The sequence below is a fragment of the Paroedura picta genome, chromosome 10, assembly GCF_049243985.1.
Source record: "Paroedura picta isolate Pp20150507F chromosome 10, Ppicta_v3.0, whole genome shotgun sequence".
NCBI classification, from domain to species: Eukaryota; Metazoa; Chordata; class Lepidosauria; order Squamata; family Gekkonidae; genus Paroedura; species Paroedura picta.
In genome coordinates this window covers 44,184,060-44,209,986 of record NC_135378.1, presented here as the reverse complement: position 1 = coordinate 44,209,986, position 25,927 = coordinate 44,184,060, and the positions used below count along the sequence as shown (strand labels likewise).

General features: G+C 41.4%; 1 protein-coding gene across 2 annotated transcripts in view; it reads left to right on the top strand.

Annotated features, from left to right (window-relative positions):
• The first annotated feature begins 512 nt into the window (after positions 1 to 512).
• The window catches only part of PALLD (palladin, cytoskeletal associated protein), a 221,280-nt gene continuing 195,865 nt past the window's right edge, over positions 513 to 25,927 (top strand). The window contains exons 1-2 of one of the 2 annotated variants that reach the window (XM_077353635.1): positions 513 to 677; positions 6,126 to 7,153. In XM_077353635.1, coding sequence (XP_077209750.1) covers positions 6,126 to 7,153 — 1,028 coding nt within the window. In that variant the 5' untranslated portion in view covers positions 513 to 677. The remainder of the gene's footprint in view (positions 678 to 6,125; positions 7,154 to 25,927) is intronic. The other variant, XM_077353636.1, reaches the window with a different exon arrangement.

Sequence of the window (25,927 nt, the reverse complement as noted above, 5' to 3'; positions counted from 1 at the left end):
ATAAACTGTGAACAGGAAAGGATATGCAAGGGAAAGTACTATAGGATATATCCCAGAAAAAGTGTTTAAAGTAAAGTCTATCCTGATGAAGAGCTATGAACAAAAAATGGAACCATTAATTACTAGGTATCCAAATATGCATTGCAATCAAACAATTGGATTGTAAACTAACATTTCAATAAACAAAAATATTATATTCAGATGCTTATCTGAAATTCTATCTGAGGAAGTTTGTTTCCTAGCGATCAAACCATACTGAATATTTCCTCAGACTTGCTGCAACTTTGTCAATATCACATTTTAAATCCCTTTAGTATTGTAAAGAAAAGTACTGAAATGCCATAAACTCAAACAATGCTGTTTTCCTTGAAGCTATAAGTACACTGAAGTGGCTCATTCATCGAGGCCCAACGTCCATTCCGTTGGAATTCCAGATAGTGGCAGTCGCTGAAACATGAGTTCAGTTGCCAAATATAGTTGAGAGGGGTAGGAATACATAGTCAGAGAGGACAGATGTAACTCAGAGGCCACAGTCACCTCAATGCTTACTGTGGACCAAGCAATCCTGAATGAATAGTTAAAGCAACTTCCAGCTTTCTTAGACAAAAGTGAGACAAGCTTCCAAGCCTGAATTGTATTCTGAATGAAATTCTTCACACTGATTTAAGAGTTGCAAGGTTTGTAAGATTCTCTCATATTCTTCATTAAATATTGTTGATTCTGCTTAGCAAATACTGGTTTTGCTTTTTACAGAAAAATGGCTACATTGATACAGATCTTCTGTAAATCAGTTTGTTTTTAAAGCATCTTTCTATGTTAATTTGAAACTTTTATGATATAACTAAATGCTGCATATTTATCTTTCCATTTTAATTGCACCATGAAAATAATTATGTTTAATGCTATATTTCTCATTTATTTTGCATCTTCATATGGTGAACTATTAGTAAATACCTTTAAAATCCATACATGTATTAAGAATTTTAGAGATATTTAAAAGTTATGTTCATATCTTGGTATACTGTCTAAACTTTGAGATGTGTTACTTTTTAGGAAAATTATTATATTTTAGACATGACACTGATGAAAAGCAGGAAATAACAGATACATTTAATTTTCAATGTTTATTTCAAATTATACAGGATATTGTTTTATGGTGATTATAACTTGTTGGGGAGATGAGCAAAGCACTTATAAATATGCTGCCCTCTAATCAGTGGACTAGAAATAGCTCATAAGCTATTTCTAACTGTGATCATGAATGCTATTTAATAAGGGTCAAGCATTGTTTTAACAAAATTAGCTATGATTTAAAGAAGCAGGATCCAAGCCCACAGGACATTCAGTTTCCTAGACGACATTTGAAACTTACATTATATCCACAATGCAACAGAGCATTAAGTGTGCTTAACTCCACTGAGATAAATAAGACTTTATATGCTTAAATCTACATTTGTAAATTTGTAGTCCCAAAACTAAATCAACATTTGTCCCCAAAATAAAGATTTTGAGGCTTAAAGTTGGCGACATAAGGTTAGATTTTTTAAATTTTATTTTATTTTTTGCTTTGGAACACCTGGTCTATTTTTGAGAGGAACCATGCAGCTATGGTTATGGAACTTTTAAGTTTATTCATGACTTAGCGCCTTCGAGAAATCTAGTTGCCAGGTGACAAAATATTTGCATGAATATCTATTTTAGGCACCCCTGGTCATATTAGCTGAATATTCTGGAGTTGAATTCTGTCTTATTAGTTCTTTGTCAAACTCAACGAACTTTCTGAAAGAAAGTGAAAAAGACACTTTCTACAGCTATGTTTTGTTTCACTGTACCATGGGTAAAGCAGTCAGAGAACCAAGTACCACCTTGCATAACTGATGCAATCCAGGATATGTGGGACTGAAGCAAAGCTAAATTTCCCTTTCTTGAATTCATTGTTTCACTGCAAGGGTCTGTGCTTTGCATATAGCTTGACTGCATATGTGAAAGACTTCTGTAGTGAGATCTTAGCTTGTATGAAAGCAAAGCTCTCTAGAGTTTTATAGAGATTTGAGCCATTTACCACAAAGAGATAATTAAAGATGAAGTCAATAATAAGCATACAGTTTTTATAACAATTTTAAAACTAGACATATATAGGGTAAGAGCCTCTTGTGGTGCAGAGTGGTAAAGCAGCAGACATGCAGTCTGAAGCACTGCCAATGAGGCTGGGAGTTCAATCCCACCAGCCGGCTCAAGGTTGACTCAGCCTTCCATCCTTCCGAGGTCGGTAAAATGAGTACCCAGCTTGCTGGGGGGTAAACGGTAATGACTGGGGAAGGCACTGGCAAACCACCCCGTATTGAGTCTGCCAAGAAAACGCTAGAGGGCGTCACCCCAAGGGTCAGACATGGCTCGGTGCTTGCACAGGGGATACCTTTACCTTTATATATAGGGTAAGTCAGAAAATATCCCTACAAAAGCAGTTTTTTAAAAACATATTCATAATAAGCCCTTGTGATTGTCCTGTGACCCTCAAGAAAATCTTATTGTTTGGAATAAACATTTTTTTTGAATAAACCCATGTATGAATCAACTGGAATCCTAGCAAAAAGCAATACTTTTTTACTTTCCCTCCTAGATGGACACAGAGAGGTCTTATATTCAAATAGACAACACTGGTCTATACTGCAGATATCTAAATCTGAGGATCACAGGTACACTGACTGTAAAATGATAGTTGTTCAAACCTGGGTTAACTCCCAGGTTTTCTGCAAAGCCAGGGAACCTCTCAGGCTTGTATATGATCTGAATACATTGGGGGATTTAAATCCCCTCCTCAAACAATAATGTTTTTGGTGCATGCACAGACAACGGATTTACTACCTGTGCCTTAGAGGAGTTCTGAGAGCCTTCCTGGACTCAACCACAGTTGAGGTGAATTCTGGGCAGCTACTCCAGGTGCAGAAAACATTCTTAGCGTGGCTACAATGGTTTCCAGGGAATCCCTCCAGGCCTAAAGCTTCTCCCAGACACTTCTGTGGCTGTGGCTAGGTTCAGTGGCAGCTGCAGAGGCCTGGAGCCATGTCTGGGCTCAGTGTATAAGTTGGGGGGGGGGGGGAGAATGGGATTCCCCTCCACAAGTAAAGTGGAATACTGTGGACCTTTGCCTGTGTGTGTGAGAGAGAATGTTCATATGTTCACCAGAGGTAGCCAGAGCTAAGCACTTCCATGTCCTGCTGATTTCCACTAAAGAGTTAGGATCTTTCACATCCTTAGAAATCAATGCAACTTTAAAAGTAGTAAATTTAAGTAACTTTAACCTTCATATGCATACAACAAAAACAGCATTCAATTTTCTGGCATTTGCAATTACACCTGAGCCCCTAGACAAAAGCCCAGTGCACCGTTCCCTGCACACATCAATGTGCATATTGATAAATGAGCTCCATAATTCCTACAGCCTTCCCCATTTACTTAAAGAGCAAGAGCAGTTCCAGGTGGATAGAAAGCCATGACCTACTCATAGAAGTAGAGAACGCTTTCCACACATGGATGCTCTATTAAACCTTTATATGGAAGTCTCAACAGCAATTATTGTTTAATATATGATATTTTTAAAATAAATTTATCAAGCTGTGGATTGTTAAATATTATCCAGTTTTAAAGTTGTTATATACTATTTGTCACAGTTTGTAAATCTGATTAAGGAAGCAGAAAACCCAATGTAATTAAGAAATATATTCATATAGAACAAAGATTCAAAGTCTAAAATTATAAGGCCCATAGTTCCCATTCTCTGTCTAATGATGGTCCATTAATATGGCACACAGAACAAGAGTGGTTATAGAGAGATGTGTGTACTAGTTCAAGAATTCAGACATTCTACCCATCAATTAACGGTTCCGTGCAAGGTAAATCCCAGAGAAGCATCTAACTGTAACAGGAGCTTGCACAAGCTAATGTAAAACACATCCGATTGCTTCTCATGACTGACAGTTCAAGCATCTGTCACTGGACAAAAGTCATATGGCATATGACAAATGTCAGGTTTAAAACTGTACAGGTTTTTAAAAAATATATGTTGAATTAACAGTTCCAAAACATCATGTTAAACAAGTTTGCTTGGCTTTTTAATTTAAATTGTTGTCTTCATGAAGAAATGTTATTGTGCACTCATTTAAATTTTGGTCTACCAAACTGCAAAATGTAACGCCACCATTTCTTGGCAAGACATATATTGCAGCAGTAAGCAGATGTACAGCCATGCCTGCATTTTTCACGTATACAATATACTTAGATGACATTTAGTCATTTTTTTTTAATGGGAAGGAAAATATTTTTGGCTTATGACTTGGTGCAGCCCCCCATCTATTTTTTTCTCATTCTAACATCTTATTTCAATCAACAAACAAAGCTCACAAGCAGAGCATAAAAGCTAATACCAATGGCAAATCTCTAGCTTCTCCTTAGACTAAGGAAATAATAGGTTCATATATTTCATGGATAGAGCTAGCTTAACCATTAGAGTAAGATGGTTTCTCATAATTTTTAGGCTCTCTGTTTAGCCACGAAGTTTATTGGGTGATTATGTTTGCTCTCAACATAATATGATTCATGGGTTCTTGTGAGGATAGGTGGTTGAAGAGAAATCCTATGAGCATTAAGCCAAGCCTGAATGTATTTAATAAAGCTATTTTGAAAAAGAAGGCAGAATAAATGTGTACTGTATGGAAATGTAATAGCAAGGCTTTCAAGGCCTAATGTACATAGCAGAGTGTATTTCATCTTGTATGGAGAGCACATACTCAAGGATGGCTCTGAAACCAAATATTTTAAGCATTAATAATTTGCTTATGACTTCAAACAAAATGGCTCTTTCTTCACATGACCTCTCTAGGCATGAAAGGCTAGCCACTGACAGGGATGGGTTTGAACCAGAAAATGCAGCTTGTGTTAATTCACAGTCAAAGCACAAAATGAAACGGACCAGGAAGTTCATTTGTGAACCAAAGTAGCTTGTGGTTCATGGTCCCACAATCCCCACTTAAAGGCCACAAATAGTTTGCAGATAGCCTTCTTGGGCTTTCTTTTGCAGTCCCAAAAGAAAGCCCAAGGGATTACACAAGATTACACAAGAAAGCCACCAAAATAGCTGAGCAGTAGGAACGCCTCACCACTCAACTGTTTTTCAGGCTTTCTTGCTGAGTCCCTTTAAAGTTTAACATTTAAGTGGACTGCACAAGAAAGCCCAAAACAGCTGAGTAGTGGGGAGCAGGCAAGGAATTTTGCTTCATGGTTCCATTTGTGTCCATCCCTAGCCACAAGGAGTCATCATCTGCTGACTATTGTAATATATTACAGTGAGGCAGCAAGGATGTTACAATGGACTGTACCATTTATAATGTGAAAAAGGACATTTTAGGAAGAGTTTCTATATATTTGTTAACATGAAGTAGCGTATATTTATTTAATTTTAAATGTCCCACTTTGTTTTTAAACTTAAGGCAGCTAACAAATCATTCAGACATGCCTTGTCTAGGGTGGAAATGGCCTGAGTTAAATGATGCAGTCCATTCTAACATTAAGTATTTATGGCCTTCATTTGCTGATTGCATCTGAATAAAGTCTTAGGGCTTGTTTTACAAATTTACATTTAATTGATTAATGAATGGGCTAAAAATATACTTATTATTTTATTTTTAAAGGCTTTGATTGACAATACTGTCCAAAATATGTTAGTGTTTTAGTTAACATGTCCAAAATATGTCTTGAATAGTTCCTATTAATTTATATTGGACTGTGATTCTCAAAAAATCTATGGACAATGCATGATTATTATTGAAATTCATCACCATAACAGGCAATATTTCTTGGATTTGGAATGCTTGTGTTTTTTGTTGCATTGGAAATGTTACATCTTCAGTCAAGCATCTGGTAACCATTGTTCCAATTACATAGTTCCAATTAAAAATCAGCATGTTGAGCCTATTACAAATTTAGGAAAAATATTCCTGTTTCTGTGTTTCAGCCTTTCGTACCTTTTTCTTCTGACTTCGTAGGCAAAACTGTATTAATGCAAAAAACAATAGTTAACTGGCATGGAGTCTGTTGATCTCATCAAAAATCAATGTGTTGTGTTCCAGATGCAGGAGATGAGGTATGAGCAAGAAGCTCCCCTGTCTTTAATGATGAAGGACGCGTATTCTGCAGAGGAAAGCGATCATGCAACCAGCCATGAAAACACAGGTGAAAATGCCTCTTCTTTCGACCTCTTTTATGATTCCCTCTCAGACATACAGGGTGCGGAACTTCCACATCAATTGTCTGCCTTTCTTAGTGAAGAGGAGATAAGCAAAAGCCTTGAACTTGCCCAGGAATCTATTGTTAATTCTGAAGATGGGAAGGCAAAGCAGGAGTTCACATATTACTTCAACACCTCTTCTCCAAACTCACCAGAGGAGACCAAAGGGTGTGATCCAGATGCTTCCAAAAGGACACAGGTGACAAGCCCAAATTCCCTATTGATTGCAGCTCAAACTCTCCCAGAACAGAAAAAGAAGAATGTACATTCTCAGGAAGCAAATAATATTTTCAGTGTTACTAGGGAAAAATCTAGCATATCACCCGTTCTACCTGCAAGGCCAAGCTTTATTAGAAGTCTCAAACAGGCTGAAAAATGTGGTCCAAGCCCTAAGATGAACCCTAAGTCCAATTCATCTTCGAACAGTGAAGCTACTTCCAAGAACAAGCTGTGTGATAAAGCTGCCACTTTGATAGAAGAACTCTCTTCCATATTTAGAGAAGCAGCCAAGACAAGAGTTAGGAGCCCAGATGGAAACTCTTCTTCCCCAGACAGTGGGTACCTGTCTCCTAAAAATAAACAATCAGTCATGTCAAATTCCTTAATTAACTCAATCCCAGACAGAACATGTCAAGAGGGCATTGCTGAGAATGAATTACCCAAAGTCATTCACAGTGGAGAATCTGTGTTCCACAGGAAGGTCAGCTCTCAAGCCAATGAAAATGACTCCATAAACCAGCTCTCAAAGGAAAGTCACAATCAACTGTCAGCCCCTCAATTTACGCTGAAACTCAGGAGTCTGGAAGTTGCTGAAGGAAGCAAGGTGCTACTAGAATGTAGAGTTACTGGAAACCCAACACCTCATGTCAGGTAAGACTGGAGAATAGTCTTCCAGTTATATTATTGTGGACCAGATGAAGATGTTTCTTAATCTCATATATCTGCATCACCTGTAGGAATAACCATGACAGCCAGCCATTATTTGTGGTGCTCCCAGTCTCATTCCCTCTTCATTGCTTGCGTACTTCTTAATATTGTTGCACAGTGAATTAATGATCCCAACCCTTCCCTGAGTTTGACAGAGCCACTCATACCACTTCATACCTACCTCATTGTCAGTGATATTGTTTGGAAATAATGGTTTGAGGAACATGACTTTAGTAATGAGATCTTGAAGCAATGTCAAGTTGTGCTGATAGAGCTGTTAACAGTGGGACATATCATCTGGGTGACTTTGCCTTAAAATAGAATACACATCAGAAATAGGGAAGGGGTGGATTTCAGAATTTCACAGTTTAGATGTGCTTGGAAAAGGGAAACATGTATTGCTCAACACCTCAGCATTTTGTTTTATATAACCAAGAATACTATCTCTATAATATTAGTGAAAAGGGTAATAATTATAGTAATAATAGGTTGAAATAGATGGAAGTAACAATAGGTTGAAATGTGCTGGAAGATTTGCTCTGTGGATTGACTTTGAAGAACAGAAGGAAAATGGATGAACAGGTCCCCTGGAGCCACTGTTTGTCCCATTTTTCCTTTTTAAAAGTCCCCACAAGTCTATGTAAAATATGATACGAATGTAACTTTTTACTATGTCTATCTAAGGATCTTACAATTCAGAATCGTGTTTCTGTGCTGCAACTTTAAATTGTTTCCTATGATACTGTCAATTGCCATGACTTCCATACTGGATTGCTTCATTGCTGACTACTGATGCTTAAATCAAATACAGCACATGAGTTATCAGATACGTGGAAAATGCCCACTGAACTGAACTTTAACATATCAGTTTCATTCCTAAAAAGAGTGTGAGGTCAACAGAGTTGTCATGTATCCACATTCTGGCACTCTTATGCATACAGTTATGGTAATTACTTTCACATACCACCAGTGCTTTTCCATGCTGTCTTACTTTAATTCAAGGGAAACACATAATATAAAAATCCATTTTAACATTATGCCATATGGTCCCAAAACAGTCATGTTCCAGCACCAAACACTGGTATAGCCCATTTCACACATTAATCAGAAGCAAACTTGGCTGTTAATTTGGGTCTGGTTCAGATACTTTTGAACCACTGACTGCTTTTATATCGAAACTTAATGTGGATATCTGTACACATTGTACACATACATGCATGCACACATATACACATAAGAGTCTTGCAATACACAAACACACATACAGAGGAAATTATAAGGTCTTACTCTCTCACTGAATTGGGGAGGGGGTCTGTAAGAAGTTCTTCCAGATGATTCCAGTGGCTGGGGAGACCTTGCATTGTAAAGTTTTTGAGAATTAATGCTTTGTACCATTTTTGTTGATGTAGCTTTGGGCCCCAGTTATCTAGGAGAAAGGCAAGTTTAGAACTGGTTTAAGTTAATTGAATAAACAAATATAAATGTAAAGCCATTGTGTCTCTTAATAATGAATGTTAGAATCCAAACTATGTTGCTGGCACTAGATGATCACATGGAAGGCTGATTTCAAAAATGTATGTTCATCACTTCATGACCAGCAATAATTTTCAACAAACTAATAATTGTTGTTGTTAGGTGCGAAGTCGTGTCCGACCCATCACGACCCCATGGACAATGATCCTCCAGACCTTCCTGTCCTCTACCATTCCCCAGAGTTCATTTAAGTTTGCACCTACTGCTTCAGTGACTCCATCCAGCCACCTCATTCTCTGTCGTCCCCTTCTTCTTTTGCCCTAGATTGCTCCCAGCATTCCAGGGAGTCCTTCCTTCTCATGAGGTGGCCAAAGTATTTGAGTTTCATCTTCAGGATCTGGCCATCTAAGGAGCAGTCAGGGCGATCTCCTCTAGGACTGACCGGTTTGTTCGCCTTGCAATCCAAGGGACTCGCAAGAGTCTTCTCCAGCACCAGAGTTCAAAAGCCTCAATTCTTTGATGCTCGGCCTTCCTTATGGTCCAATTTTTGCAGCCATGCAACTGGGAATACCATAGCCTTGACTAAACACACTTTTGTTGGCAGGGTGATGTCTCTGCTTTTTAGGATGCTGTCTAGATTTGCCATAGCTTTCCTCCCCAGGAGCAAGCGTCTTTCAATTTCTTTGCTGCAGTCCTCATCTGCAGTGATCTTGGAGCCCAGGAAAATAAAATCTGTCACTATCTCCATTTCTTCCCCATCTATTTGCCAGGAATTGAGAGGACCGGATGCCATGATCTTTGTTTTCTTAATGTTGAGTTTCAAGCCAACTTTTGCACTCTCCTCCTTCACCCGCATCAACAGGCTCTTTAGTTCCTCTTCACTTTCTGCCATTAGAGTGGTATCATCTGCATATCTGTTTATATTTCTCCCTGCAATCTTGATCCCAATTTGTGACTCCTCTAATCCCGCCTTTCTCATGATGTGCTCCACATACAAGTTAAATAGGCAAGGCGACAGTATACAGCTTTGCTGAACTCCTTTCTCAATTTTGAACCAATCAGTGATTCCATGTTCAGTTCTCACTGTTGCTTCTTGACCTTGTCAAGAGACAAATAAGATGCTCTGGTATTCCCATCTCTTTAAGAACTTGCCACAATTTGTTGTGCTCCACACAATCAAAGGCTTTAGCATAGTCAACGAAGCAGAAGTAGATGTTCTTCTGGAACTCCCTAGCTTTCTCCATGATCCAGCATATGTTGGCAACTTGATCTCTAGTTCCTCTGCCTCTTCGAAATCCTGCCTGTACTTCTGGAAGTTCTCGGTCCACATATTGCTGGAGCCTAGCTTGTAGGATTTTGAGCATAACTTTGCTAGCATGAGAAATGAGTGCAATGGTGTGGTAGTTTGAACATTCTGGTAGTTTGAACAAACTAATAATATTGTTATCAATTTTCTCACCAGAATTCTCCCCACCATTCATAGCTAGGATTTCCATCTTAACATTGTTAGATCCCTGGATATTTAGGAGTGGTGCCATGAGAAGGTGAAGTTTAGGGAGCTCAGTGAGGATGTGATGTCAACTCATCGTTGTAGTCTGTCTGTCAGTTGTAATTCTAGGACTCTTTGTTACAAGTTGGATGTTCTCCCAACCAGTGTCAGGCTATCGTTATGTCACAAACTGACTTAAGCTTCCAGCTCCTTACCCAGCCAGTTCTAACTCTTTGGGAGCTTTCACATGAAATAAGTCTAAGTAATGCAGTTTCAATCCACTTCAGCAACCATTCACAAATGGCTTTTGCTATTTCACACAATCAAATCCGGTTGCAAAGTGCATCAAAAGTGAATTGGAAACGTTTGTTATTTAATGTGCATTAAAGCTCCCTTTGCCTAGGCCTAGTCTGCACACACAGGATAATGCACTTTCAATGTGCTTTGGCAGCTGGATGTTCCTGTACGGAACAGGAAAATCTACTTCAAAAGTGCATTGAAAGTGCATTATCTATTGTGGGCAGAGTAGGTCCTGATATCATTCATGGCTGAACAAAGTTAAATTTCAGTGGCCCCTTTAAGGCTAACCAAGTTTTTTTTCACAGTATAAGTTTTGTGTGCCTGCACACTTCTTCAGAGAGTTGCCAGTCCATACATATAAATGGGCAGCAAGTTTTGCATACAGCATAATAAAGGTACTGAACAGGTACAAGGGCCAAACTAGAATAAAAAGCTTAGTTTATATAGTGGCCATTTAGTTTGGGCTTAATTCCAGAGGGAAACATGGTGAAAACATGGTAAAGGAAACATGATGAAGGAAATAATTATCAAGGAATAAATAACTAATTAAGGAATAAATTCATTTATTTATTTAGATTTCTATACCACCCATATAAAGAGCCTCTTGTGGCGCAGAGTGGTAAGGCAGCAGAAATGCTTTCTGAAGCTGTCTGCCCATGTGGCTGGGAGTTCAATCCCAGCAGCCGGCTCAAGGTTGACTCAGCCTTCCATCCTTCCGGGGTCGGTAAAATGAGTACCCAGCTTGCTGGGGGGTAAACGGTAATGACTGGGGAAGGCACTGGCAAACCACCCCGTATTGAGTCTGCCATGAAAATGCTAGAGGGCGTCACCCCAAGGGTCAGACATGACCCGGTGCTTGCACAGGGGATACTTTTACCTTTACCTTTTTTACCGCCCATATCTTTGCAGCTCTGGGCAGTTTACACAGAACATTATAACTTACATGGAACATTATACAGACTATAACATCAAAACAACTTTCAATAAAACATCAAAAGATTACAAAACCACAATTATAATATAATAACAATTAACAGTAACTTTGGGAGAGTCATGGGCAGGCGTCTGGGGGGACCAGCAGGTGTTCTGAGTCGGTCGGCCTCAAGCAAATGCCTGGTGGAAGAGCTCCCTCTTGCAGGCCTTGCAGAACTGTGGAAGTTCAGGCAGGGCTCTGATCTCCTCAGGAAGCTCATTCCACCAGGTGGGGACCACGACCAAGAAGGCTCTGGCCCTTGTTGAGGTACGACGTGCTTCTCTGTTAAATGTTAAATCATTAATGTTAAACCATAAATGTTAAATCATTAATGTTAAATCATTTACAGCTTTACCTGCCTACATTCTGTCAGCTCCCATTGGTCACTCTTAGAGAGAAGTGAAACTTAATCTGCCCGCTGCACTATATTAATCAGTTCTAGCAATATACAACAAAAAGTACCACTGGCCTTTAAAAAAGAAATATAAAGTAATCAGATATTCCTGAAACGTGAAGAGGATTGCTATGGATGATATTCATCTATTTTTATGACACTGCTGAGAACACTGAGAACACTGATTCGTGTCTGAACCATTTAATGAGACTGGCCGAGAAAATCTGACTTGAACCATCATTTTCTTTTTATTGAATAACACCAGGGGGCAGAATAAAACACTGTTCTATTAACACACAGCATAGTTAATGCTACATTATTTAGATCAATGGTTAAGAAGTTTTCACTTAGAGTTCATCGTGGAACAATATTTAAGGTGTAACAGAGAAGGTAGAATTTTACCTAATTTTATTTTATCATTATATTAGAATGGGATGGTTGTTGTCTAACTGGTTTAGTTAGGCAACTCATAAAACATGACTATTAACTATCTGTTCTCAAACTCTTCCATATAGTTGTACAAATGAAAATTTGGATAAATATAGATTTGGGGGGATCTTCCCATCAGTTCTGTATTTTTTCCATTCAAAATCCTCCATAATTGATAGAAGAATAGCTATTGTTAGATTATACAAGGTAACAACAGGTGGCACTGTAAGGCAGGATATAATTTTTTGGATAAAGATTTAGGAATAAGTTTGATGAAAGAACATTCTTAAATCATGCCATAACTGTCCATAACTTGCTGATGCTTAAAATGAAGCAAAAATGTAATTCAGATAGCAATCTTAAACATGTATGAACCAACAATACAAAACAAGCCTCCACACTTCATTGTACTGTATCTGAAAACTTCAATCACAGTTATGTATGACTATTCATCTATTTTTTTATTTGATCCATTTGTAATCCCAGGATGTTGGTCAGCAACTATGGAGAACTGAAGCTAGTTTGAGCCTGATCAGTACTTAGATGGCAGACTTGTTAAGAAGGTTGTTTTTGATTTAGTAATTCAATTTTTGAGAGGGAAGAAATCATGGTGTAGCCTGATCTCATCAGCTCTCAGAAGCTCAGATAGACTTGGAAGAGAGACTACCAAGGAAAAGAATGGAAAACCACCTCTGCTTCTGAGTTGCTTTGAAAGACCCTTGCTGGGTTCACCATTTGTACATATTTTGATCCAAACAGTAAATAATTTTCAGAAAGTTTGATGATGGTCACCTCCGGAATAGATTTCAGTAACTCACTCTACTTGGGCCTAAACCTTGATCCAGAAATTGTAGCTGGTTCAAAATGCAGCTGCTAGGGTCCAGGAATACCTGGGAGGGCCCATATCCAGCCTGTGCTGAGGCAGCTGCATTGGTTGCCAGTTGTCGCCAGGATCTGGGTCAAGGTTTTGGTTTTGACCTTTAATGCCCTTCGCAGTCTGGGACCCATATACTTGAGGGATCATCTGTTACCATATGCCCCCACAGAGCTTTACTCTCTGTGGGCACCAAATTTTTGGTCTTTCCTGGCCCCATAGAAGCATGTCTGGCCTCAACCAGGGCCAGAGCCTTTTTGGTCCTGGCCCCTACCTGGTGGAATGAGCTCCTAGTAAAGCTTTGAGCCCTGTGAGAGCTTTTGATGTTCTGCAGGGCCTGCAAAACAGAGCTCTTCTGCCAGGTTTACGGTTGAGGCCGGGGTAATGATTAAGTTCTGATCAGGGCTCCCCTGGAACTAGGCAGAGTTGAGTCTATCTGTTACCTATGCCCCCCTCTTCCCACTCTCTTTATTAGATGTTTTACTGTGGAGATGGGAGACTGCATTAGTTGCATTCGTTGTCAGGATGGCCTAGTTAGAATCAAGGTGCATAAGTAACTGGGTTAAAAGAATTGATAAGACCTGTGAATTGCAACAAATGACAATGCAAATAAAAGAGATGAACAACACTATGGGAGGGAGCCTTGACAGTTATACTGGTTGATGGAGTCACAGAGTTACCTCCTTGGGACATGCAAGCACTGGCTGCTGAGTAATTAGTGACTTGGGATGGGCTGCTGATATTATTACCTCCAGTAAGATAGTGTCACGCTAGAAGAAATGGGAAGCCCTTTGGAGAACTACGTCATGAGCTGCTATTGGCATAAATTACTTGCCTCCACTGAAAAATATTACATCAAAGTTACATTACAGAGTGTATAATCTGCCAAGTGACAGAAAGGCATCATCACTGACAACTATCTGGCACATACAAATCTTTACAATTTCCAGCAGCCACTGAATGATAAAATGCCTCTGTGAACTCCTCACCCTTACCCTGATGTGACAGTCCAATATAATAAATAGGAGTTTAAAGATAAACAAGACTTTGTGTTTAGAATGCCTGCGTGTACAGTTTTCATTCTGATGCAAGGAGTTCAAATGGCGCCTAAACAATAAAAGACTAAGGGAAGTAACTGATTACCACAGAAAGTCTTTAAGGAGCACGAATGCTATTAAACTTCATTGCTCCTTTTTGACTGAGTACAAGGCATTTTATTTCCCTCCATTTCTCCTAGACTAACCAGGGGAACTATGTTTTTTGATTCAGCTGTGTAGCTGTGTTGGCACAGAATCATAGAATCACAGAATCATAGAGTTAGAAGGGGCCATACAGGCCATCTAGTCCAACCCCCTGCTCAACGCAGGATCAGCCCTAAGCATCCTAAAGCATCTAAGAAAAGTGTGTATCCAACCTTTGCTTGAAGACTGCCAGTGAGAGGGAGGGGGGGAGGGGGGCATCAAGCAATATGTTTTATTTCAGTGGCACCTTTAAGTCCAACAACATTAATTCTGGGTACTAATTGAGAGGATAGGAAAAGAGCCCAGCTGCCTAGTAGCATGGCTTAGTACAGTGGTCCCCAACCTTTTTGAGGCTGGGGACCGGCAGGGCAATTGCCCGCCCGTGCATGCTGTGCTTGCGCACCACGCCACGCATCATGCAAGCGCAGCTGAAATTGCGGCACTTTCGCGCACACGCAATTTTGGCCACGCATGTGTGCATGCGCGCCCCGGCCGCGCATGTGTGATGCGCGGGCGTGGCCCTGATTCCCTCCCCCCCCGCAGTAAGAAGCTTCCTGGGCTGCAAGCTTGTGGCCTGGGAAGTTTTTTACTGCGGGGGGGGGGGGCGGGGAGAGGGGCCCGTGCCCCGGTTGGGGATCACTGGCTTAGTAGGCAGTGTTGAGTGAGGCCAACACCATCTAAAGTCAAGTGTGCTGCAGCAGAAAGCAGGAACTCAGGAAGCAGTACCGGACTTAGGCAGAACATCTTTTCTATGTGAAATACATCTTCTTTACAAAAATCCTCCAGGTCAAAATGATGAACAAATGTTTATCATTTGACTAATGGAGTCTTAAGCTTCCAACCCAGCTATAATTATGTCAGTTTTTAAAATATGATTGTAAGAGCAGAATTCTAACACTGTGTCAAATAATTCAACTGTTTGAAACATAAATGAGTGTTTTTTGTGTCACACTGAAGGCTAATCCAGGCACTATTGCTCTATCCAGGGTTTCCAGGATACACAAGTATAATGACAACAAGTATAGAAGCACGCAGGGGCAAGGTCTATAAGCCAGTGTCAGATATTCTAAGGTTCAATTCAAGGATCTAGGAGTCCAAGGCTTGGGAACAGGTAAAGGATATAGGAGTCTGAGTCCCAGGCTTCAGGAGCGAGCACAGATTGCCAGAGACAAGGCAGTAGGTTCAAGGTAACACTGGAACACTGAGCAGCCCAATCATGACTAGAAAGCATTCTTGCCTTCCCACTGAGTCTGCTACCCAGTCTGGTTGCTCCAGTGAGGATTCGTTCTACTCACTGACGAGAACCAGAAGTTCCAATCATTATAAATCCAGTCCCCAAATTAATAATGATGGGTTTATTAATAGAGTTTTTCCTCTTCTGACCTTCCCATATCTAATCAGAACGCAGATTTAGGGAAGCCTCGGCCTATACACACTTATCTGGGAGTAAAACCCGTTGTCCATGTGTGTAGTGTCCAGTGACAGCTGACAGAGTGAGATCTATTTTGAGTAGATATATATAGAACTGCACAATAAATATCTGAGGTGAGGCTTCACCAGTACCTGCTTCAAAACTATTTTCTCAGTTATACCTGTTGTCTTTACAGCTAAAAAAAACCTTCATGAGGAGTAAATCACTATGGATAACCGTTGTTACCAAGCTATCTTGCTTTATGAAGCCAGAAAAAGGATTCAGGTCATATTATTTTACATAAGAACAATATTGGCGATATGTCTAAATAAGCATATGTAGACATATGTGTGTAGCTGCATGAAGTAATTAATATTGTCCACATTGCACATTCTTTTTCACATTATACATTCTTGAATTTCCACAGTCATTGTTCTGAGAAATCTGATTGTCATCAAATACCCTATATTTTAAAAGCCCCTAGCAGTTATTTTCATTTCAATTAACTCTGTGTGTCATCTGTAGATTTCTTCTTGCCCAGTTTCTTTCTGGTCTCATTGGAGCACTACGATTTTATAAAAAGGAAATAGATTGCTGATGCTCTAATCTGACAATCATAGGCCTATTTGGCAACTTTCACATATCAGTGCTTCCAAGTGGAATATCTGTTCTTGACACTGTAGGATTCTGACAGCAGTGGGAATGTGGGAGGGGAAAAATCTCAGCAAAGAATGACACTTGGAAACAGTCTTAGTGGTGGAACTCCAGTCATTACTGACCAGTGCTCATAATTATATATGATACAAATACTAACTATCTTGCTTAGATTCCAAGATATGACAAGCCCTGGCTAGTAGTTGGATGGAAGACCACCAAGAAAGTCCAGGGTCACTACACAGAGGCAGACTGGCAAACTGTTCTGATCATTTCTTGCCTTTAAATCCCTATTGGGTCGCTGTAAATAGGCTGGTACTTTAAACACACACATTCCAAGCCGTTCTAAATTATGGTGTTTAGTCAATTTTTGACATTTATTGTTGCTTGCTTGCTTGCTGGCAAGGAGGCATCTTAGATGACTTTAAATTCTTGGAAACTGTGATTGTATAACCATATTTAAATGGCACATTTTTGTGGGATGGAGTGAATGGCTTTATAAATATTAATGTGGCAAATAGAATTATCACTTTAAACATGACTTGGTAATCCAAAATGTTTTAGAAGACATAATCCATACAATGTCTAAAATGTTTAAAATTAGTGTGTTGGTGGTTTCGTGATTGGGAGAAAGATTCAGCAAAATTGCATTTTTGCCATTTGAGGTTGGGAACTATTTTAACATCTGAAGAAATTGGGTAACTCCAAATTGGTTACTGGTTTACACCCAATCAGAGTTTTAGAAGGGTAGCTGTGTTAGTCTGTAATAGTAGAGCAAAAATCAATTTCCACTAGCACTTTAGAGTCCAACAATATTGGCCAGGGTATAAAAACACTCATTATTCCTCACCAGGCTGGACTTAAACTGAGGAAAAATCACTTTTGTTTAGCCATAAGTATACCTCATTAACATATTAACTGGAGAATTTACATCCCAAAAGGGAATGTAGGGCCAATTCCACATGATAGCAACTGTGCAGGACCACCAGTGGTGTATCACTGCATAGCTGCATAGCTGCATGCTCCACAGCTTTCTGTGTCCTTGTGGAGGATGCATTTCAGCACTGGATCTGCTCCAGTGCCGAAATGTGTCACTGTGGGTGACACATTTCAGAGGTACACCCGGTCCCCTGATGAAATATGTCGCCCCAGGAGACAAAGCTGTGCCAAAGAGGTTCCACCGCTTGGGGGGACAATGGAGGATTTTAATTTTGCAGGAAAGTGGGATTGTGTAGGACCACAATTTTACCTTCCTGAAAAATATTTTTAAAGCCCTGGTGTATCCTTCAGCATCACAAAGTGCCACAAAGTGGACTGTGGCATTTTTTGCCTCCTCCCAGCCTCTGTAGGGTGGGGAGAAGCCGGACCTCAAAGATTCAGTTCTTCTCATCCACACAGGCCTGCCACTAGACAGGTCCTGTTGGCTCCTGCAGAAGGAAAAGAGAACACAAATTCTCCCACATTCCCTTGCCCCAGGCTATATGAGAGCCCGATCTGCAGCAGTCCTTGAAGGGGGCCGAAATGGTGTCATCATCATGTGGATATGGGAATTAGCCCCACATCCATACTAATGCTGCCCTGGCCTTTTCCACCCATGCAGAATCGGCTGAAATGAGCTGAATTTTCTATTCTTTTCACTTTACTTCTTCATATTCAGTTCCTTCAGACTCTTTATTTCCCCCTCAGCTCCATTTGGTATCAAAGCAGGGTGAAAAACAGTGACTGGAGCAACAGAAGCAGGAAAATAAGGCAGGGAAGGGTGAAGTCAGGGAGTTTTAATGTTTAATTAACTCAACTTTAAATTTAAAAATTGGGACAGATACATAAACAACAATCACAACCCTCTTGTAGATGTTAGGATAAACCATGCCGAAGGAAAGAGCATACACAGCATGATCCTCTCAATGGACGTGATTACCATTATCTGTGAACAAGCCAACACATGTATTTACTGGCTTTGTTACATAGAATGAGAACCTTTCAAATTTGGATCTTCCAACTGCATATTCTTTAGCAGAAAAAAATGTGCATCTGCCCTATTCACACAACATGATGACCATGTGTCTTGAGAGGACTGGGCAATGTGTACTCTCCTGTCATGCACAGTTTATTGTAATGACAGAAAAAGGCTATGTTGACTCCATCTTGTCTACTTTGGCCCGATCTCACTGGGACCGATTATGCACAGGGGGAAAAGACTGGGCTGGTACCTGCATGGCAGTGGGGGAAATTCCCACTCATGCACAATGTTGATGCCATCCCGGCCCACTCCTGGCCCTATTTATTTAATGTATTTATCCTCATATTTATTAACCGGCACTTCCGGGTTCAGCCGGCTTATGGTGGTTTACAATAAAAATCCTAAAAACCACATAAAACATAATCCATAACAACAATCCAATACTGGCAGCAAAAAATTAATCTGCAGACTTTCCACCCACCCGTACACTACCACAACAGCCTCCTCCACCCTGGAGGGAGGTATCTACTGGCAATGTACAGCCTATGAGCCTATATAGGGGGGATCCGATCTTCCTAGCCTGGTCTCAACCAAATGCCTAGCAGAAGAGCTCCGTCTTGCAGGCCCTATGAAATACTGACAATTCCGTCAGGGCCCTCAGCTCTCCTGGGAGCTGAGGGGCCTGACGGTTGGGGCCGCTTTAGGGCTTCTGATGCTTCATGCAAGGGAACACTGATTTTAGCATTCCCCTTTTTGCTGCAGCTGCCATTGGTGGCCATGCCAGACCAGGCCTGTGCATACAGGAAACAGCCAAGCCTTCAAGGTCCAGCTCCTCCTCCACCTATGGTATCCCAGCAGGGACAGAAAATGCCCTGCTCAACTTTGTGGAGCCAAATGGGGCATATTGTTACCTGCCATGAGGGTGGGATTGCATTGCCATGCAATCTCACCCTCATGAAAGTAACCTAGCCCCACCCCCCTGACACGGTGGGAAAATGCAGCAGAACCTAGGCTGGTATGTGCACATTCCAAAATCCGGGGCAGACCGTGTCCAGCAAGGGAAATCTTCTCGTCAGGACATGAGAAGAGGGGGGCAGGCTGCCCTGCTGCAAGAAACTGGCAGCAACCCAGTGTGGCTGTAGCCATTCATAATGGGTCTGGGAGTGATAAAGAATTGCATCCTGTAATTATCCAAGAATGACTAAGTCTTACAATTGAATTGCTACATGGTGAAATCAAAGTATAACGAAGGCAAATTGCATGGGGCTATTTCATACATTGTTTGCCTAATAAAATTGTAGCGTTTGAATTGGCTGTAAGTGCAGTTAGCCAAGACTCCTCACCATTATTTTTAGTAAATACCATGTTCAAATAAAGATTATGTCCTTCACATGATACCATTTTAGCAGATACACAAAAGTAGTTTGCAATGTATTCCTGCTAATAATGTACATATCACATTTTAGCCATACTGAATTTCATGTGGTTATGTGGTCAGTTTTGCAGATTTTTAAAAGCCTATTTCTTCATGCAAATACAACCTAAGATGCTTCACACTACACACACATTTTGAACAACTGACTGTGGTATCCTTTGGATTTTAGTATCCTTTGCCATGCCGAATTTACAGTAAACATTTATGGATGCTTGACTTACTCCTGATTTTTTTTTTTAAATAACCGCCCAGAGCTGTAAAGAATTAGCAGTATAAAAATATAAATAAATAAATAAATAAATAAATAAATAAATAAATAAATAAATAAATAAATAAATAAATAAATAGAATTAAATCCACGAGCATTGGAATCAGTTTGGGGTCAGTTCTTCCACATGTCTCTCCTTCCTCTGCATTTTCACACTTGTGGAGTTAGATTATTTTCTTCTGTATGTATCTGAAATGATGACTATTTTCAAGGGAGGGTAATTGTGTTATTGGTGCCATCATCAGTGGCATCACAGAACCCCCTTTTAAAGAAAGGCTCTAAAATCCCTCTAAAAATAAAAAAAATTGAAACCACACATCTTCATGGAGGGGAGTGGCTTGATAGCCCAATCACTGAAAAGTTGGCTAGAGATGGGTGGGAGGGGCAAAGCAAAGCAAAGCAGTAGGGGGCCAGAATCAATGTGGGGGGAAGTCATGCAGAAAGCCATAAGTCATAGGAAGAGGTCCAAAAAAGGATGGACCAATGTCAGATTAGAAGTGAAGTTTCTTCACAAGTCTATAACTTCTCAAATAATTAGCAAATAGAATTGCTTGTAAAAGCTGCTCTTTACTGAACTACAAGTAAAAGCAAGTAGAAGACTTTTAATATCTCATCCATCTGTTTTGTTAAGGTCTTTTTCTTATAGCCTCTGTAATGTCAGCTTCAAAGCAAGCATAACTTGATGATCCCTTATGTTGAGCATGTATGTAATAAAAATTATTATTGCTTTGCATTTATAGTTCCTTCATATCAAAGGATTTGACTGTTTAACAACTTCTGCCATATGCTGGCAACCTTGCTTTCATTTCAAACATCTAAAAATGAATCCTTGATCAAGAGGAATAAAAGAAAAGACATATGTTCCATCTGTCCCTATTTATTAGGCTAATCCTGGTTTCTGTGCCTGATAAGCCACTGCCCTTGCTTTTTAAAGATGCCTTAAATGTTTATTGGTGTGAGTTGCTAGCATTTAGCTCTCTCGCCAAGCTACTTAGAAGTTATATCACTGAGTAGAAGGTGCATTTATCTAATGTACATGCATGTAAACAGACATGCATGAATACTAAAGATACCATGCAGTGCGCAGCCTGTCACTTCACATAAATCTATGATGCAACCTCATTTGGAACACTGTGTACAGTTCTGGTCATTGCAGCTCAGAAAGGATGTAGCATTGGAAAAGGAGCAAAAAAGGGCAACTAAAATGCTAAGGGGGTGAAACACCTTCCTTATGAGGAAAGCTTGGAGAAATGATGAGGAGTGACAGAATAGAGGTTTACAGAATTATGCATGGAATAGAGAAGGTAAAGTATTGTTTCTCTTTCTCACAGTACAAGCACTCATGGGCACTCAGTGAAATTAATGAGTAGTAGGCTTAGAAAATATAAAAGGAAATTTGCCCAAAGATATGTGGAATTCACTGCTGCGGGAAGTGGTGGCAGCTACAAGCACAGAAATCTTCAAGAGGGGACTGGATAGACACAAGGAGCAGAGGTCCAGCAATGGTTATTAACCACAACATATAGATGGAACACTATATCTGGAGCAGTGAGGTTTTATATTTTTGGTGCTTGGGAGGCAACAAAGAGGGGGCTTCTGGAAATCTAGCCCTTCTGGTAGACCTCCTGATGGCACCTGGGTTTTGGCTACTGTGTGACACAGTATTGGACTGGATAGCCCACTGGCCAATCCAACATGGCTTCCCTTATTTTCTTAAAGCTGAAAACAGATCACCAATAAGTTAATCAAATCAAATTAAATAAGGTATGGAAACCCACTAGGGCCCAGTATACTTCATAGTTCTGCTCCCTGTCCAGGACTGCAGAAACAGGGTTGAGCACCTGGCAGATCACAGTACCTGGGTACTGGTGGTAGGAGGGCTGTCTACAGCTTGGTAGGTCTCAAGTTGGTAAGCCTGATCTACACTTTACAGAAGCTTTATCTGAAAAAGAAGGGACTCTTCAAAAAAAAAAGGGGGGGGCTGTGTATTTTGCTGAAGGTTGGAATCCCTTGTGAGAAACACAGTAAAGGTAAGGTGACCAGATTTTAAGATTGGGAAAGAGGGACACGATTGAGCAGGGGTTGCCAACCTCCAGATATCACCTGGAGTTCTGGAATCACCACTCAAACCTGCACTGATTGGAGACACCAGGGATTGTCAATCTCCAGGCTTTGCCTGGAGTTCTGGAATCACCACTCAAGCCTGAACAGCCCCCAAACTATGTTGTCCTTCCCCTCCCTGAAAGTCCCCATAGCCTTCCTTGCCTACCTCTTCCCTTGATGTGCAATAGTAATAGTTTTATTTATTCGATTTTAAAGAGGAATGACATAGAAAATGACATATGTCATAATTCAGGTGAGGTTCCATCTTTCCATCTTATAAATTCAGTACAGTTAATTTGTAGCTACTTTTATATTATGAAAAATGCATTCTTGTCTTCTTATACTTGCAGCACAACTGGGTACTTCCTGTATCTAAAAATACATGATGCTTGGAAGCACTCATTCATTTTGATCTTGCCTTAATCAAGTTATGACTCATGTGACACCAATGGTGTACTGCAGTCTCTTTGAGAGCTACTTCTTCCTGAGACACTTCAGATATATTTCAAATCACATTCAGACAATTACCTAAACAGAATACCTTTGGTAAGATATCACATAATGTGCTTATTACAAAGTAATGTTCCATGAAGGATATCACTTTTAAATAATGACTGCAATCTGCCCGTCTTTTAAAAAAAATAATACCACCACTCTTCATAATTCATTACTTGTTCCAGAAAACAGCAAGCTGAGTTTCTTTAAGAACAACTAGCCCTGACAAACATAAAAACTGATGGTATTTTTAAAATATAAATGAATGGATTTTAGGACCAATGGTTTCCTACTTAAGGAGTCCAACCATAATTTCTTCTTTCAAATAATTAGGATTAACACAGTATCCCATATAGCAATACCTATTCCAGTCATTCCACGTTTTCATTTTTAAATTAAACAAAGTGAAAAAAACAGCTTTCCACTTTGTTTCTTTGTGCTATCTCAATATTGTGATTGTGGCAGTCTCCGTAGCAGGGCCTTGCCAATTTTCAGACTCCGCATCTCACTACCCTATAAAAAGCCACCTCTAATTTTTGTCCTCCCCCTCCCTCCCCTTATCTGCTGGCAGTCATCCTTCGCTCTGCTGAGGGTGGTGTAGTTTCATAAGGACAACAGGGGCAGGACTGGGTCAGGCCAGCTCAGGGTCTTCCTGGTGCGGCAGCCAGCCTGGCAGTGCAGCTCCTCCTCCAGCTCCTTCAGGCCCAGCCACCGCCCACAGGTAGGGCTGGCTGCCTCGACTCCACCCTGCTGGGTGGGGGGAAGGGGACCAGCTGGCTGCAGGTGGGGAGCAGCAGAGGTGTGGGCTTACCAACAGGCTGCCAGGCGGAGCGGCAAGAGGGATTGGTGGGTGGCATCCCTCACTGTGTGCTTGCATGACTGCCTGCCTTACCAGGGCGCTCCGCTCATATGCGCGCTGGGCTGCGCTGGGCTGGGGCTAAGCGTGCTGTGGTCTTGGGCCTGGCGGGCATGTGCCAGTGGGAGGTGGGGGGCCTCCTGGGGGCTGTGCAGGGGAAGGAAAGGGGTCTTGCCAACTGCAGAGCGAGCCTGCCTGCCTGCCTGCCTGCCTGCCTGCCTTGGATGGCCATTCACATGCCCCGGCACCCAGTGCGGGAGTGAGGCTCTGGCGCCAGCAACCGTCGAGGCGGAGAGGACAAGAGGGGGCTTTTGCATGGCCTGTGTGCTCCTGTGAGGGAGGACGGGTGTGAAGCTCTGGTGCCCACAATCACTGACCCGCTTCCCAAGCCCAGGGCGGTTACAAATCAATCAGGGTCAGGTCCCATGGGGTGGGAGAGACTTAGATGGGTGGGTGCTGTGGGCAAAGCTGGTCTCCAGCTGAGGCCTCACAGGATGAGCACTGGGAGTGGCCCCTGCTGCTGATGGGGCCGTGGCTCGTCCGAGCGTGGAAACTGGCCGGGTGCTGGAGCAAAGCTGGGAGCGGGGCAGAGGCAGCCGGAGGCATCCAGGCTGTCCCGCTGCACAGCTCCTCTGCTGCCTCTGGCTCCCTAGGGCTGGCTGCCTCACACCGCCTCACACCACTCCGCTTCATGTAGCCTTGCCCTGCACCACCTCGCCTGGCAACAGGGCCGGGCGCCATTGCGGGACAATTGCAGGACATGGTGGGACCCGGGAAAATTCGTCTGGAGACGGGGCAGTCCAACCAGAAATGGGACAGGTGGGCACATTAAATAAAGATCAAAACATATAAAGGTAAATGTAAAGGTATCCCCAGTGCAAGCACCGAGTCATGTCTGACCCTTGGGGTGAGGCCCTCTAGCGTTTTCATGGCAGACTCAATACGGGGTGGTTTGCCAGTGCCTTCCCCAGTCATTACCGTTTACCCCCCAGCAAGCTGGATACTCATTTTACCGACCTCGGAAGGATGGAAGGCTGAGTCAACCTTGAGCCGGCTGCTGGGATTGAACTCCCAGCCACATGGGCAGACAGCTTCAAACAGCATTTCTGCTGCCTTACCACCCTGCGCCACAAGAGACTCCTATTCAAAACATATACCTCCCTTCAAAATAATAATCTGAACTCTTTCCAGGCAAGAGAAACAGTGCTGAGCAGTTAGTTCCCTAAGAAGAGAAAGATAGTAAATAAGTACTAACTTCAAGAAATACTTGCTAAAATAATTTAGTGTGGAATTCAGGTTGGATCACTTTATCCAAGTATGTCCAATAATAAGGACATGGGGCTGAGCAGAACAATGGCAAACAAATATTGCTTATTTATTTATTTTATTTATGTCCATACTTTTATACCACCCCTCATGACGATTGTCTCGGGGTGGTTTACACATAAAAACCAGTAAAATACAGCATAAAAACCCATAAAAACCCATTATACAACAACTGAATGTAGGGGTGACTTTAGATGCCTCACTAACTATGGAGGCACAGGTCAAGATGGTAGCCAGCCAGGAATTTTTTCATCTTAGCCAGGCTCGGCTATGAGCACCCTACCCTTTGCCTGAACCCTTGGCTACAGTGATCCATGCAACAGTCACCTCCAGAATTGATTTTTGTACCTAGCTCTATGCGGGCCTGCCCTTGACCCTGATCTGGAAATTATAGCTCGGGTCCTCACATGAACACCTTGGAAAGCTCTTATCCAGCCTGTGCTGAGTCAGCTACACTGGTTGCCAGTTTTGGCATGGATTCGGTTCAAGGTCTTGGTGTTGACCTTCAAGGCCCTTCACAATCTGGGACCCATATACTGAGGGACCGGCTTCTGCCCTATGCCCCTTGCACAGCCTCGCACTCTGCACGTACCAAGTTGTTGATTGTTCCTGCCCCCAGGGATGCTTGCCTAGCTTCGACCAGGGCCAGATCCATTTCAGACCCGGCCCCTACCTGATGGAATGAGCTCCCAGAGGAGCTGTGGGCACTTGGAGAACTTGGTGCTTTCCATAGGGCCTGCAAAATGGAGCTCTTCCACCAGGTTTATGGTCAGGGCTAATGATAGAGCAGGAGATATGGGTCCCCCTTGGCACTGGTACCTGAACATCTGGTACCGAACAACTTACTGCCCTTGCTAGGGCCTTCCTGTTTAAGGAGGGCCATGGGATTTTTGCTATCTATTATAATTTTGTGTATTGTGATTGGGCTTTAATGAAGGTTTTATTGAATGTTATTGTATGGATTTTTTTTTACCCGCCACAAGCCAATTTTTTAGAGTAGTGGGTTATAAATCCAATAAATAATAATAATAAATAA